The sequence below is a fragment of the Pyrus communis genome, chromosome 5 (assembly GCF_963583255.1).
Source record: "Pyrus communis chromosome 5, drPyrComm1.1, whole genome shotgun sequence".
Lineage (NCBI taxonomy): Eukaryota > Viridiplantae > Streptophyta > Magnoliopsida > Rosales > Rosaceae > Pyrus > Pyrus communis.
In genome coordinates, this window is record NC_084807.1 from 6,209,030 (window position 1) to 6,223,606 (window position 14,577).

The 14,577-nt window shown below is 37.6% G+C and overlaps 1 protein-coding gene across 1 annotated transcript; it reads right to left on the bottom strand.

Moving 5' to 3' along the window:
- Window positions 1–2,114: 2,114 nt before the first annotated feature.
- LOC137735335 (uncharacterized) lies at window positions 2,115–4,555 on the bottom strand. The gene is made up of 4 exons (XM_068474755.1): window positions 4,435–4,555; window positions 3,497–3,831; window positions 2,458–3,387; window positions 2,115–2,347 (listed from the first exon to the last, which is right to left on the bottom strand). Exons 2-4 carry the CDS (start codon window positions 3,667–3,669, stop codon window positions 2,245–2,247), a joined length of 1,206 nt encoding a protein of 401 aa, XP_068330856.1. The 5' UTR covers window positions 3,670–3,831; window positions 4,435–4,555; the 3' UTR covers window positions 2,115–2,244.
- Between the last annotated feature and the right edge of the window lie 10,022 nt (window positions 4,556–14,577).

A 14,577-nucleotide genomic window follows, 5' to 3' on the forward strand; every position in this document is an offset into this window, starting at 1 on the left:
GATTTAGGATTCATGGACACTCTCTTTTGACACACATTGTGACATCCATTTTGCAGGCTCACTTCATAATATATTTCACCGATTCGAACTGTCTATATTTTAATACATCATTTATAGATCATCATTGCAAAAACTTGGACAAATCTAAAACCACTAAGATATTCATTTGAAGTGAATGAATTGGAAAACGAGTTTCAGATTGGGTAATTTTTGAGGTAAGTCATAAAAGATAGACAATTAAATCGTTGAAATACATTACAGAGTAAGCCTCACAAAAACGTATATATACATATAAGATACGGGGACACATGTTTTTGATAAACACTTTGACTCACGTTTTTGTAAAGCCCAATTTGTAATGTATTTTAACGATCCACTCGTCTATCTTTTCCAAAGCTATGCAGAGATTGTTGGGTTAAATTTAATGTTTCTTTGTAAAACTGTATTCGTCCATTTTCTTTATCATGAATGAATGTCTTAATGATTTTTTATTTGTCTAATATATATATATTGCAAAAATGATCCATGAATGATGAACTAAAATATAAATGGTTCAAATTGTTGAATTACATTACAAAGTGGACCCTTCAAAATAGGTGTCAAAATATATCCCTGAATCCTATCCCTATAAATACATGAAATTTTACAGTAAGCATTCTTCGCATCTGACTCTACAAACAGTCTCGAGCACACATGTGAGACTCCACTGTGCTTGAATGAAGCTAACTACGATGTGAGTTGATAATCTTATACTATTGCCAAATGTAGACTTTGAAGCCAATGTGGATGCAGGAATAGTCAAAATGTCTCACACTATCTAATGTCAAATTGGATATTCAATCCCATTTGTCATCCATCCCAACAAAATATCAAAATTTTGAGCCCTAAGCAAGATTTTCTCCCCCAAATACAAGTCTAAGTCGGGTTGTTCGTTATCGATGGTGGAATCCCTTACAAACTGGTCATAAGATTCAACAGGTCACTAACTCTGAAATCATACATGAGTTTGGAGGAAGGAAAAGAGGATGCATGATGAAACACCACATGTCTTGATATACACACTTTATCACAGGGTCTAACATCTGTAGCCAATATGTTGTGCATTATAAACCAAGAAAACACAAGATGAACTCTTGGGCTCCAATTTATTTTGTCATATGTTTGTACCGTACTTCATCAATCCCGAAACTATCAAACACTGATCACCTTCATACCTTCAAGAATCTATTGAAGCGTTCATGCTAAGGCACCCCTGCCGAAGCACAAGAATTTCCCTCCACCCAAGAGGCCAATCACAATACGACACGTGTTAACGTTAGAACAAAGTTCCTAAAGTCCCACATTGACTGCGGAAGGAAGCTAGAGACTCTCCTCAACTATAAAAGAAGATCATTCTCCTACATTTAATAATGAATATCATTATTGTACTTAAACCCGTCATTAGAACTCACTAATGATGATTATGCTTGAACCTATGTATTGTGTAAACCCTTCACTATTAATAAGAACGTCTCTACCCTGTGGACGTAGCCAAACTTAGGGTGAACCACCTACATCTTGTGTTTGCTTCCCTATCTGTATCTCTTTACATATTACCCTTACTAGGTGACCAGGGCAATCGAGCGAATGTCACAAACTCGACACTTTACGTTGTTCCAAAATCTCACTGATTTTGTGTATCAACATCATAGATTGTTGTCAAGGAAAATATTTACATCCAAACACCTTCATGCATGAGTAAAGATGGTGGAGTGGAAAAGAGAATCTAGACTCAACACCTTATCTATTGGGATATTGAATCATATGCTTCATGGACCTAAACTTAATTGGGATGAACTGCGGGAGGTGGGAGGAGCTGGGGTGGTGGTCTGAAATGAAAAGGGGGATTTTGTGGCTGCTAATGTTGAAGAAACATATGGGAGTCTCCCCACCGCTGCTGGCTGAGGCGCTGGCGGCCAGAGATGCAGCCTGTTTGTGCAGGACTTGCAGGTTGCGAAGGTGGAAATGGAGGGAGACACTGTTGGTGTTGGCCGCCTTGCAAAAGGACGGGGAGTGATGCACCTCTGAATGTTTATCGCAGTCTCCGAACAAAATCGAATAGGTTTTTCATTAGAGTGCATTGAACGATATTATGTAGAGGACATTACTTGATTTGTTAACAATATAGCCAATTCACAAGTGCACACACGCTGACACATGACACTACTAGTACCACAGAAACGCCAACTAACAGATACGCTAATCCTATCTCGCGCTGAAGACTGGTTCTGCATCAGCAGTTGGTTGTGTTCTTCTAGTGTATTTGAGAAGCAAACCTTCCGCAGAAAGGCCTGGCACATTCAAGTCCCTAAGAAGTAGATTCAGACAAGGAAAATGTAAATTACTTTTGATCAAAGTCTCAAAAACAGGAATACACCAGAAAAGGAAAAAGGACGATCACAAGAAATACAAACCAACCTGATAAAGGGCTGTAGATCCTTCCACTCCCATTTTGCACGCTCCTTAAAAAGGATGGAGAATCGCTCTGCAGGATTGTAGGGTAGAGATGAAACACTGAAGGCTCGAATCCATGTCTCAGCTCCAAGCTTCTCTATCAAAACTTCACCTTCCAATATGTCAAAACTGGCTGCCATCCCTTCGGGAACCTTACAAACCCATTCCTCCATGAACTTCTTCATCTTCCTCTTCCCATCTCTCAAGATTTCTCTTGCAAAATGCACACATACCTTTCTCTCATCCAACTTCCACATACGACTTGTAATCACACCTTCAGTCATCTTATTACCAAAAATATGCAAGCAGTGGTCAGCAAGTTTGCGAGGAAAGCCATCTGATTCCAACATATTAACAACATCATCTTGATTAAGCAAAGATAAGGACCAATCATTCAACACTGAATTGTGCAAAAGCATCCTTAGAATTGTGCCCATGTACTTCTCATCGACAATTCTCCAATATCCATTTATCTCCACTGCTGAAAGAGCCCGCAATCCAATCCTTAATTCGTAATCGCTAGCTTGAACCTTCTCGATGAGATCATTCCATCTATACAGCCCAGCATTCGTTCTCTCCATCTCTTCTAAATCCACCATTTCTATGTCCTCATCAGATCGGTAAGGATTCTGGGAAAGTAGCAACCTTAGCTTGTCAAGTCGGGGAGCAACTTCAACAAGCTCCATGTTACCAGTTGCAATCTTAATGATGGAAGCAACAGATAGTGGGTCATGATAGTTCTCATTGGAACACTTTGAGCTTTCAAAAGTATTATATTGACCTGATGGGGGTATGAGAAAAACAGAATTTGAAGTTCCAACGGACTTCATTGCATAAGTTTTTGACTCCGTGCAGAGGACTGCATCTTCATCAGGCTGTCCTCTAACAGTTACTCTAGAGAAATGGAGAAGAGAAGAAAAGAAATCGCCAATAAGTAACAATAAATAACACTCTACTGACCCAAGAACAAAAGTTCCAGAAAGTAGTTTAATTTATCCCTCACCTTTGGTGGAGGACATCAGGGAGAAGTTTCTGATCAACCTCGAGGAGGATCAGATCATCGTGAGGACCAAAGAGCGGGTGATATGTAATAGGAATTGATGAGTTGGGTTGGAGACTTAGTACTGCTTCTGCACCTGTGCAGCCTGGAGATGGTGGATCCATATTTTTCTCCATACACACACAGAGAGAGATAGATGTAAAGAAGAAAAATGGGACTACTGCATGAGAGTTCCAACTTCCACTAGAAAGTATCAATAGTCGAAAGCCAAGATGATGAATAACCCTCGTCGTTTACAGTCAATTGTTGCCTTCCGGACTGAGTTACCTAAAGTTTAACTGTAAGAAAATGTTTTAGATTCCGTATTTAACTGTGTCAGGTTCAAAAATACGAGCAAAGAAGCTACAGAAACCACTGTAGTTAATTATAGAAACTTTTTAGGTGCCCTCACTAAATACACTAAAACATTCCGTTCTTTTTATACAGCAATCAAATTTGTCATTGTTATGGAATTGTGACAATTAATTATGCAATCTAAACTTGCCAATTAATTAAGAATCGCAGATTAGGCAAGGCAAATTTGTAACGATCAGTCAATTCCGATAACGGGATTAAACCCCCTTGAAATTGTTTACAAATAAACACCAGAAAAAACCACAATTATGCTTCTGGCTACATGCTACAAACCACTAACAATCACGGTTCTCATATCCCTAAAACCCAAAAGGTAAATCCGGATTCTTTTTCCGTTATCTCGTTTTCCTACATTTTCTGAGCAACCAAACATTGCCTGACGGCATTCCAAAAATTACACACAAAAAAACCAATTTGACATTTCTCAAGTTGCAAATTTACATCTTGCACAATCCCCATTTACCCAAACGAGAAATCAGATGACCTTTCTAGCGAAAATGACAAAACAGAGAGAGAGAGACACTTACATTGCTAGGGCAGAAACGATGAAAATCCAGGGTTTTTGCAGGGTAAACGACGCCGTACCCTGGTTTTCCGACTCGCTAGGGTTTCGAAGTGTGAGGAGAGTGAGGAAGGTGTAAAGAGGTTTATGGCGCGCTTAGATTTCCTATTTCATTTTTTGGCCCGCCTAGAGATGCAACGAAACGACAGCGTTTTCAGGTGCCCCAACAGAAAAATGGATAACCTGGCTGGGCTTGGCCCGGTACACTCCTCTTGATCCATCCTCCTATATTTCTTGTTTTATTTTTCTTTACCTTGTTAATATTTCATTATTTTACTTAGGTAATTTTCTTCTATTGTTGTTGAAATTGAATATAGCTGAGAAATTTATAGATAGTAGTAGTTCGCTAACCTCTCTAAGCTAACATACAATACAATTTCACTTCAAGGCACGGCCAAAATAAATTCTACCATTTTCAACAGTAACTAATAGGGTGAAGTGTCGATTTAGTCCCTAAATGATCATCTCAATGAAAATTAGGTCGTTGAATTATTTTTTTGGTAAAATAAGTCGCTAAATTCATTAAAAATTGCTAATTTCATTCCTACTATTATATTCAAAGCTATTTTATTCAAATTTTCTTCAACTTAAGTCACTTGACACACTTTAGAGTGAAATACCTTCATTTTCTCGCCTCTAAGCCCTTAACATTTTATATAGGTTGCAAATCTAACGTCTAATTTACCCTCCAAAATTAACTCCATACACTATTTCTTTATGAAAATTACCATATAAAGTTAACTCCATACACTATTTCTTTATGAAAATTTACCAATCTACCCTCCAATGTGTATCACATGCAAATAACATGACTTAAATTGACAAAAATTGAATATAGTAACTTCGAATATAATATTAGGGATGTAATTGGCATATTTTTATAATTCAACGACTAACTTAATTTTCACTCAGGTGATAATTCAAGGACTAAATTGGCAGTTCACCCGAGATTGGTAATTTTTCATAAAGAAATAGTGTATGGAGTTAACTTTAGATGGTAATTTTCATAAAGAAATAGTGTATGAAGTTAACTTTGGAGGGTAAATTAGACATTAGATTTGCAACCTATATAAAATGTTAAGGGCTTATAGGCGAGAAAATGACGATATTTCACACTAAAGTGTGTCAAGTGACTTAAGTTGACGAAAAATTGAATATAATAACTTCGAATATAATATTAGGGATGTAATTGGCATATTTTTATAATTCAAGAACTAATTTTTCTAAAAGAATAGTTTAGGGTTGATTTTCACTCAGGTGATAATTCAGGGACTAAATTGGCAGTTCATCCGTAATTAGTATATTGTTTTATGGAGCTAAGTTCCAAAATATGGAAGAACAAGTGCTTCCACGAATCTACCGCCCTTCCAATTTTAAGTAAAGGCTCTCCTTCGATCATAAATTGATGGATAAGGAGAAAGACATGAATAAACAGATGATTCACCAATGACAGGAATTGAACTCAAGATGTACAGTATGAAATGCAGGCCTGAAATTCGTGTCCAACCACTAGGCAACCCCAATGGTGGTTGATCAAATGCAATGGTTGGGTAAAGCTTAAAATTTGAACTTTAAATCCTCTAAAGTATTTCCAATTATTGGGCTTTAATAAGCCAGAGAGAGAGAGAGAGAGAGAGAGAAACTCTTGGTCCAGATTCCCTTGACAGTTTGAGTGAGGATCCTCAAATCAAATTCGTTCATCGTACATTGTATGGTCAGAAATCATTGTAATTTTTTTATTTAATATTAAATATAAACAAGTACCTGATGAAAACTGGTTGCACGATGTACAATGAACGGATGTGATTGAAGGATCCGGCGAGGATCCTTTCTCTGATAGTTTTAGCTTGGTTTAAGTCTTTGGGTCCACCCTGTGTATATATGCGCTGAAGAAACTGACTCACTCGACCAATTGGCGCGCCTCACTTGCCACACTTAACAAAGATGCAACGGTTTGGTCCCAGTGCTAACAAATTTTTCGGTCACTTGTTTTAAGCCTAATGACTCTTTCTTTGATCAAATAGTTGGCATGATTAGGCTTTTGGTTGATCCAACGATCCACAATTAAATTCAATGGCTAACAAAAATTTTAAATATTTTAACTCAACTTTGACCCCAAAAAAACCTATGAATACCTGTGTATTTGTTCTCCACAAAATTCACTTTCTTCATACAATTCTTTCATTTTTCTCCTAACGACTCTTTCTTTGATCAAATAGTTGGCATGATTAGGCTTTTGGTTGATCCAACGATCCACAATTAAATTCAATGGCTAACAAATTTTTTTAATATTTTAACTCAACTTTGACCCCAAAAAACCCTATGAATACCTGTGTATTTGTTCTCCACAAAATTCACTTTCTTCATACAATTCTTTCATTTTTCTTTCTACCCACTTCCAAAACTATTTCATATCATGTGGTGCATATGTGTATGTCTTTAAGACTGGGGTAGGTTGTGTGATTAAATTAGGATAACAAATCATTCTTGAACAATATGGGGCTTAAAAGCCATAACCATTAGATAAAAAAGTTGTTTCTAGGTTCTGGCTTGATATTCTCTTGCTTAAAATTTTAAGCTTTAACCCAAAACCATTGCACATGGTCTAAGGAGATGTAACTTTACATTTATAAGCTACCGTCATTTGGCTAAGGAATGCATCCCTTAAATGCCTTTTTGCAATTCTAATATAGAAGTTAGTTGCATTTGAAATAATACAACTATTCAATACAACTAATCCAACAAAAGTTAGAAGTGACACATTTCTTATTCGAACAAATAAATTATAATAAATTTGCCACGCTCTAATTCCGAGATACGTTCGGGATCGACACGTGACGTCACTATATACCTGTTCATCTTTCATGCCCTCCAAGACATGACCAAAACATAAATCAATGGTTTAACAACGCAGTAACTTTCCTTTTTATATCATGGCTGCATCTAACCTCTATGATAGACTACCCTAAAATGGGATCAAACCATTCGTAGTTCACCCTTCATTAGACTCCGACATTTATCATAGTATGTTCTAAAAGAAAAGCATAGAATTCCCTAATCACTTAATGGAACTCGACAAGCATGATTTGTTAGATTCCATACTACATAAAGCAACCATTTCACGACCAAGATTGTCAATTCGTCATTCACACATATCACAATGCTTTCCAACACAGATTCACAATCATAGCAATTAATTGATTCAATGACTCAAGATGCTTAATTTAACTACGTTAATTAATCAATAAAATCAAGTATCAATCCACGAAGTTTTACAAAGCAAACCTCCATATTTTCTTACTTGGAGTCCAAGGAATAACATTTTTAACCCAAATTTACAAACACAAATGTCTACCATGAGTAAGTTATATTCACTAGAATCTAGGGTTCAAGGCTAACTCAATGGAACCAAACAAGAGCTAGGACTCCGGACCACTCAATGGAACCCAACCAGAAAGCGATCATCCATCGCGGATTTACCAACCGCTCTATACAATCCTATGTAGGCAATGATCAACCATCATGGATATACAAGGCACAATCACCTAATCCAATCTGGAAGGTCTGTACATTGGATTTTCGATCCGTAAAGTCCTAATATCCTCAAATATTATGTTTACCTACATACTATAATTTTGTGATAATCCAACGGTCAGATCTTCGCCTACCACAAAGGTCAAGTGGTTATCATTTATGAAATTGTGCTAAAACGATTGGATCTCATCAAGCTGATGTCAAAAACGGATTCAGGGTATCGACATTAGCCTAGTAGACAAAGCATTTCGTTAGGCTCATGAGTCGCCACCATACGCGATAGTCAGCAGCCATGACTTGCCGAAATTTCTTACCAACTCCAAAATGACTTAACTTTCACCAGAGTGTACACTATAACTAGTGGAGTAACTTTCAACTTCGCATGAGATTGGTTGTGGATGGAAGCGGCGAAAATCACCAAGAACCATCAGATCACTGGAAAAAATGGTAGCCTCGCTGCACGCTACACCAACAAACAATCGGAAGGTTAGGTTTTGCTCCTGGGACTGTGCCTTGTCAAATGATGGTGTTAGTTGCTAGAGTGTTCAACAAAACTGGAAGATCGTTGCCCGTAGAAAATTCGAGATTTTCACGGCTTTGAGCTGCCTTGTGTGGCGACCAAATGAAGTAAAACTTGGGTGGGTTCTATTCGTGGCACCAAGAGCAGTAGAATGGTGGTGGTGGCGACGGTGCTCGTTGCCGGAGTTTCCGATAAACTCACTTAGGAAGCTTAGATGGGAAACAGGTCGAAGGCAGATATCCGAGTCATGACAGACAAGCGAGTTCATGGGATTGGTCTAGGAAAAGGGAGGGCCAATCCAGGCCACCCACTTGGATTCCTTATATGGAATCCCTTATCCAGCCCGCTTACCTAAATAAACATTGTGTCGACTGGGATATGGCTGGGGAACAAAAAGTGTAGAGGTTTGTCATGTCATATGGTAAGTGGAACCGATATCAAAATAATAGTTCAAATCTGACAGATGAGTAAATTGAACTCTGGCAAAAGGATGAGCGATATCGGGCCCATGGGTACTAGTGAGGACATGTTACGAGGGTGTGTTTAAAGGTGTAGCATGTAGAACACCATCAACAATAGCAAGACTGGTTGCCCCAGGCTAAGTGGGCTGTTGCAAGACCTGAAATTCATGTCGTGTTTATCGTGTTTATGTTATTATGTCGTGTAACACTCAGTAAAATGAAAGGATAATATGACTCAATTCGAACTCGATTTGTTAATACTAACGGATAATATGACTTGACTTGTTTGACATCCCGACCTAGAATGTCCACCTAGACTCCGAATTGAGTTGTGCTGGCCGATACCAGGAGGGTGACGAAGCCATAAAATGTAGTGATGTGAAAAATGTGAATAAATTTAAACCTAAAAGTGCCTAAATATAAGAGTGTGCTTATGAGTATGAATGAACTCATTTCACATGTGATGTCAGAGCATAAGTAAAGTACAACAAAGTAGAATGAGAACTATACCATCGAAGGTAACCACCTATACCAAGATTTGCCAAGAATCATTGTTGACACGAAAGCTTAGCACCAAAAACCTGGAAGGGCAAAAAACAAAGGTCAATGGGCCTAAAAATAAAGTTTTTATAAAAACCTTTTTGAAACATTATAACCCATTGCCGTAAAACAAGTATATTTTTCAAAATATACATACTACGTATAGTATGAAAATACTTATCGTAGCCTGCAATATCTCAAGAATTCAATACATCACAAAATTCGTAAATAGGCATATAACTTATAGTAATCACAATATCCCACAGAAATAAACATGTCACATCGAGTGCTCATCTACATATGTAGACACTTGAGTTCATGCAAAGGTATTATGACATGAACATGACTGGGTATAATAATGATTTACACTTTAGTACTACAATCACATGAAGATTAGTGCTATGTGCATCACATACAAGTCCTAATTGCCTGTAGCAATTTAGGACAAGACGCCTACAATGGATCTAAAGTAAGTGTACGGTGCGATGTGAGACCATCTCCAATGGTTGGCCTAAAAGCCAAATATTTTAGCCCGGAAAATTTAGCTTTTAGCCCAGAAACAACTTTTCTGCTCTAACCGTTCTGGTCTAAAATTTTAGCCCGGGATTATTAAAGAATGAACTTAGGCTATTTTTTTTCTTAAATTAATTTTTTTTTAAATAAATATGTAGACTATCGTAAATTAATTTTATGAACATTTTAATCTAAAAAAATTTAAATTCCGATAAATATTGAAAAATCACTAAATTTTCCATAAAGCAAGCCTTTAATTTTTACCAATCTTTCAACCCTGGGCTAACTTTCAATTCACCAATCTTTCAACACCAAATTTTCAATTCATTAACCGTTCAACACCAAACTTTCAACTTTCACCAACCGTTCAACACCAAACTTTCATCAATCATCCTCTATATAAACATATGTCCAATATTTGTTGATCACACAACCTTTCAACCTTCAATCATCCTCTATATTCACCAATATTTCGACTTTCAAAGAGTTTTTGTTTCCTAAAAATCCTCAATATCTCATCAATGGGTGATAGAAGAAGGCGTAGTATGGCAATGCAGATGGCACAATACCAAGCAAGGATGGAGATTGAGGATGCAGAATTGTTCAACGCCGAAGTTGAACTTATCAACTCGTTTATGCAATCTGAGCACCATGGTGAATCTAGCCATCGTTGTTTTGTCATGGGGCGTTCATATGTGCAACGTGATAGAGAAGAATGTCATGATCGAATGATGAAAGATTATTTCATCAAGCATCCAAGATTTCCTGCTCATGATTTTCGGAGGCGGTTTCGGATGAGGAGAGAGCTTTTTGAAAGCATCTTGAATGCAGTTATCAATCATAACCACTACTTTGAAAGGAGGGTAGATGCCGCAGGCTGACAAGGTCTATCACCTCATCAGAAGCTCACATCTGCTTTTCGCATGCTAGCTAATGGATGCTCTGCAGACTCAACTGACGAGTATTGCCAACTTGCAGAAAGTATTGCTATTGAGAACCTGAAGCGCTTCTGTAAGGCAATTGAAGGCATATATGGAGCCACATACCTCCGCAACCCAAATCGTGAAGACTTGAAGAGGCTTCTACGTAAGGCAGAAAAAATAGGCTTCCCTGGCATGATAAGAAGTCTCGATTATATGCATTGGGAGTGGAAGAATTGTCCTACTGCTTGGGCTGGCCAATTCAAAGGCCGTCATGACAAGCCAACCATCGTGCTCGAGGCTGTGACGTCTTATGACACATGGATTTAGCATGCTTTCCTCGGCGCTCCTGGATCAAACAAAGATATCAATGTTCTTTGGTATTCTCCTTTATTCGATAATGTTGTCAATGGATGGGCACCAGAATTTCGGTACAAGGTAAATGGTAATAGGTATGAGCTAGGTTACTACCTAACTGATGGTATTTATCCTAGTTGGTCTACCTTTGTCAAAAGTTTTTCTCATCCCGATAGTGCAAAGAAGAAATTATTTTCGCAGAGGCAAGAGTCTTACAAGAAGGATGTGGAGAGAGCGTTCAGGATTCTACAACCTTGATGGGCCATTGTTAGAGGGCTTGCATGATTTTAGCAATCCAAAGACCTCCATTCAATCATGATGACGTGCATAATTTTGCACAACATGATTGTGGAAGATAAGTACATTGAAATTGAAGAAGATTCAGACGAAGATGTGGATGATGACCAACCAACACATGCAAGAGCTATTGCAAGAGATGTTGAATATCTCGCTCCAACCACATATGAGACCCGACAGGATAGGGTCACCTTGAGTGAGTATATGAGACGTTTAAATAGAATTCAAGCTCCTCAATGTCATGACACACTCCAAAAATATTTGGTTGAGCATGTATGACGCCGAGAAGGTGAACGTTGATGATGTTGGTTAAGCATTTATATAATAATTTTAAGTGTACGTTGATGATGTTGGGGGGTAATTTAGCATTTAACCCACCATTGGAGGTAGTCTGAACATACAATTAAAAAACTGGCCTTGGCTCGGGCGAGTACAACACCATTGTAGCACACGATGAACAAAGAATATAATTATGATCATATAATGGTAAATCGATAATTCTAATCAACCATAACACTATTCATGGCCACAAATATAATTAAAGCATCCCATAATAGTACATATACATGTGCATCCTGCAGGATTCAAAATAATTTCGTAAATTCCGTCATTTCGCAAATTCTTATAAACATTAGTCTAATCTAGGAATATGTAGGAAATTCTTTTTCAAATGTATAAATGGAAACTAAATAAATATATAATATTTAAAAGCAAAGACCCACTCACAGATACTTGTGAGGTTGCAGCTGTTCGAACTAGGATAGCCGGAGTCTCCGATAGTAATCGCACCTAAGCATAATATTGGGACCCATTAGTAAGACTCCATTAAGATAATTAAATTTGAGAAAATGGAGTGCAGATTTGGAATCAGGGCGTCAAAATACGTTAAGGAGGGTTCTCGGCAAATTTTGTAAAAAGTCAACGATCAACCCTAAAAAGTCAACCAAGACGCCGACGTAGTCGATTATATTAAAACTTTGGAATTTCACTAAATGGATGCAAAAAATGGACTCGGGGCGTCGAAATTAGCCTAAAAGGGTTTTTGAGAAAATTTCAAAGAAGTTAACTAACTTTCAACAGTTGACTTTAACGGAATATTCCATCCTCAGACAGAATATTTTGTTAAAGTTAAAGGAATATTCTAGGAAAATATTCCCTCTAAAATCTAAAATGGACCCGGGTCGGTCCGGGTTAGGGTAAACGGGTCGTGGGCTTGGGCTGGTTCCAGGTTTTTTTTTTTCCCAGTCAGGTTGACCAGGTCCTTGTCGCGGGTCCGATCACCGGAATCTGGGCAGTGATTCTAGAGCTCCAAACGAGCTAAAAAATCAACCATTTTTCACACTTTTCCTACCAAAATGAAGAAAAACGAGTGTAGTGTAGGACTATACCTTTTCCCGAGCGTGGCCGGAGTTGGTCAGGAGATTGGTCTGAAAGTGGTTAGTTGACCATAATTTTCATTTCCCACAAGACTGGAAAATTTCTCCCCGATGTTCCTGCGTTCCCAGGTTCACCAAGACGACATTCATGGTTAAATAGGATTAGATCGAGCTATAAGAAAGGTTTGAGGAGTCTCGAAGCCTACCTTGGTCGGGGATGGAAGAAACTTGCCGAAAAAAGTCAAATTGATACAAACTCTTCCTCAGTTCGTACACGCCAAGAGAGGTCAGTTCTCGAATGGAGGTTGGTAACTGGTACTATGATGGTGGTTCAGTGGTCAGAGGAATCGTCGGAATGACGATATGGTGTGGCGGTGTTACTGTTGCACCCTCTTGGTGCAAACAGATGAAGATGGAAGACTTTGAGATGAGAGAGTTTGAGAGTGTAGGGAGTAGGGTGAGGTGGTGATCTGGATTTTGACAATCGTTGAAGTGGCTGGCGGTGGTGGGTTGATGCTCGTTGTTTTAGTGTGGGTGGTATGGTGTGGCGCGAGCTCTGCACTTGTAGAAAGAAAGAGGAGAAAGAGCTAAGAGAGGAGAAAGAGTGAAATAGGGGAAGGATAGATGAGGTTGTAGCAAATGAGTGGAGAGTTGAAAAAAAAAAAGAAAGGATTTCTAGAGATTGGGAGACACGGAAAAGAGTAGGGGTGTAGGCCCCACGAGGCTCACAAAACAAGCCACAAAATATCTCTAAACATGAAATTACCAAATTGCCCTTCACGTTCGTAAGTCAGTAAAATCTCTATCGTAATTCCAAATTCGACTACGCTTGTGTTCACGTGTTCGTGTCGTCGAGTACTACACAATAATCCCATAAACAATAGATTTAAATTTAAATGATGATTGTAGTTTATGTTTATACTCCATTCTTCTTAGACCTACTCCAACCCTTGGGGTAAAACTCAAATTTTAGTTTCTAAACCTATCCCAACTTGCTCCAAACCTTAGGCCAAATATAAGTTTTAACCCAAAACTTATTTTTGGGTCAAATTTAGCCCATGATTCCCCCTTGGGTTAGTGGGCTAGCCTATCATATATGTGTGTTTTATTTTAGTTTTATATTTATAAATTCATTAAATCTAAAGGTCAAGATCTAATATGATCAAATCTAACAGTAAAAAAATAAAATAAAAAAATTTAACAGTTTAAATTCAAATCCAACGGCTAAAATATTTTAAGATAAATTCTTCCATATTCTTTCATAATGTTCCACGAGTTTCAAGATGTCGGTTTAGTGATTTTTCAATATTTATCGGAATTTAAATATTTTTAGGTTAAAATGTTTATAAAATTAAATTAGTATAGTCTACATAATTTTTTTTTTGTTAAAAAAAGTTACTTAAGAAAAAAATTATCCTAAATTCATTCTTTAATAATCTTGGGTTAAAAATTTGACTCAGAAGGGTTAGAGCTGAAAAATTGTTCTTGGGTTAAAAAGTTTAGGTTTTAATCCAAGAGTTGGAGATGGTGTTACCGAATTTCGTTTTCCTAGATCTTCTTTTATGAAAGCATGATCTTTTAGTTAATGCA

What these genes read in the sequence shown, in the direction of transcription:
- LOC137735335 (XM_068474755.1), bottom strand. Translation starts at nt 3,669, where the DNA reads ATGGAGAAAAATATGGATCCACCATCTCCAGGCTGCACAGGTGCAGAA. An exon ending in CCTGATGTCCTCCACCAAAG is followed by an intron (nt 3,388 to 3,496) that starts GTGAGGGATAAA and finishes CCATTTCTCTAG; the next exon opens with AGTAACTGTTAGAGGACAGC. An exon ending in GATCTACAGCCCTTTATCAG is followed by an intron (nt 2,348 to 2,457) that starts GTTGGTTTGTAT and finishes TCTACTTCTTAG; the next exon opens with GGACTTGAATGTGCCAGGCC.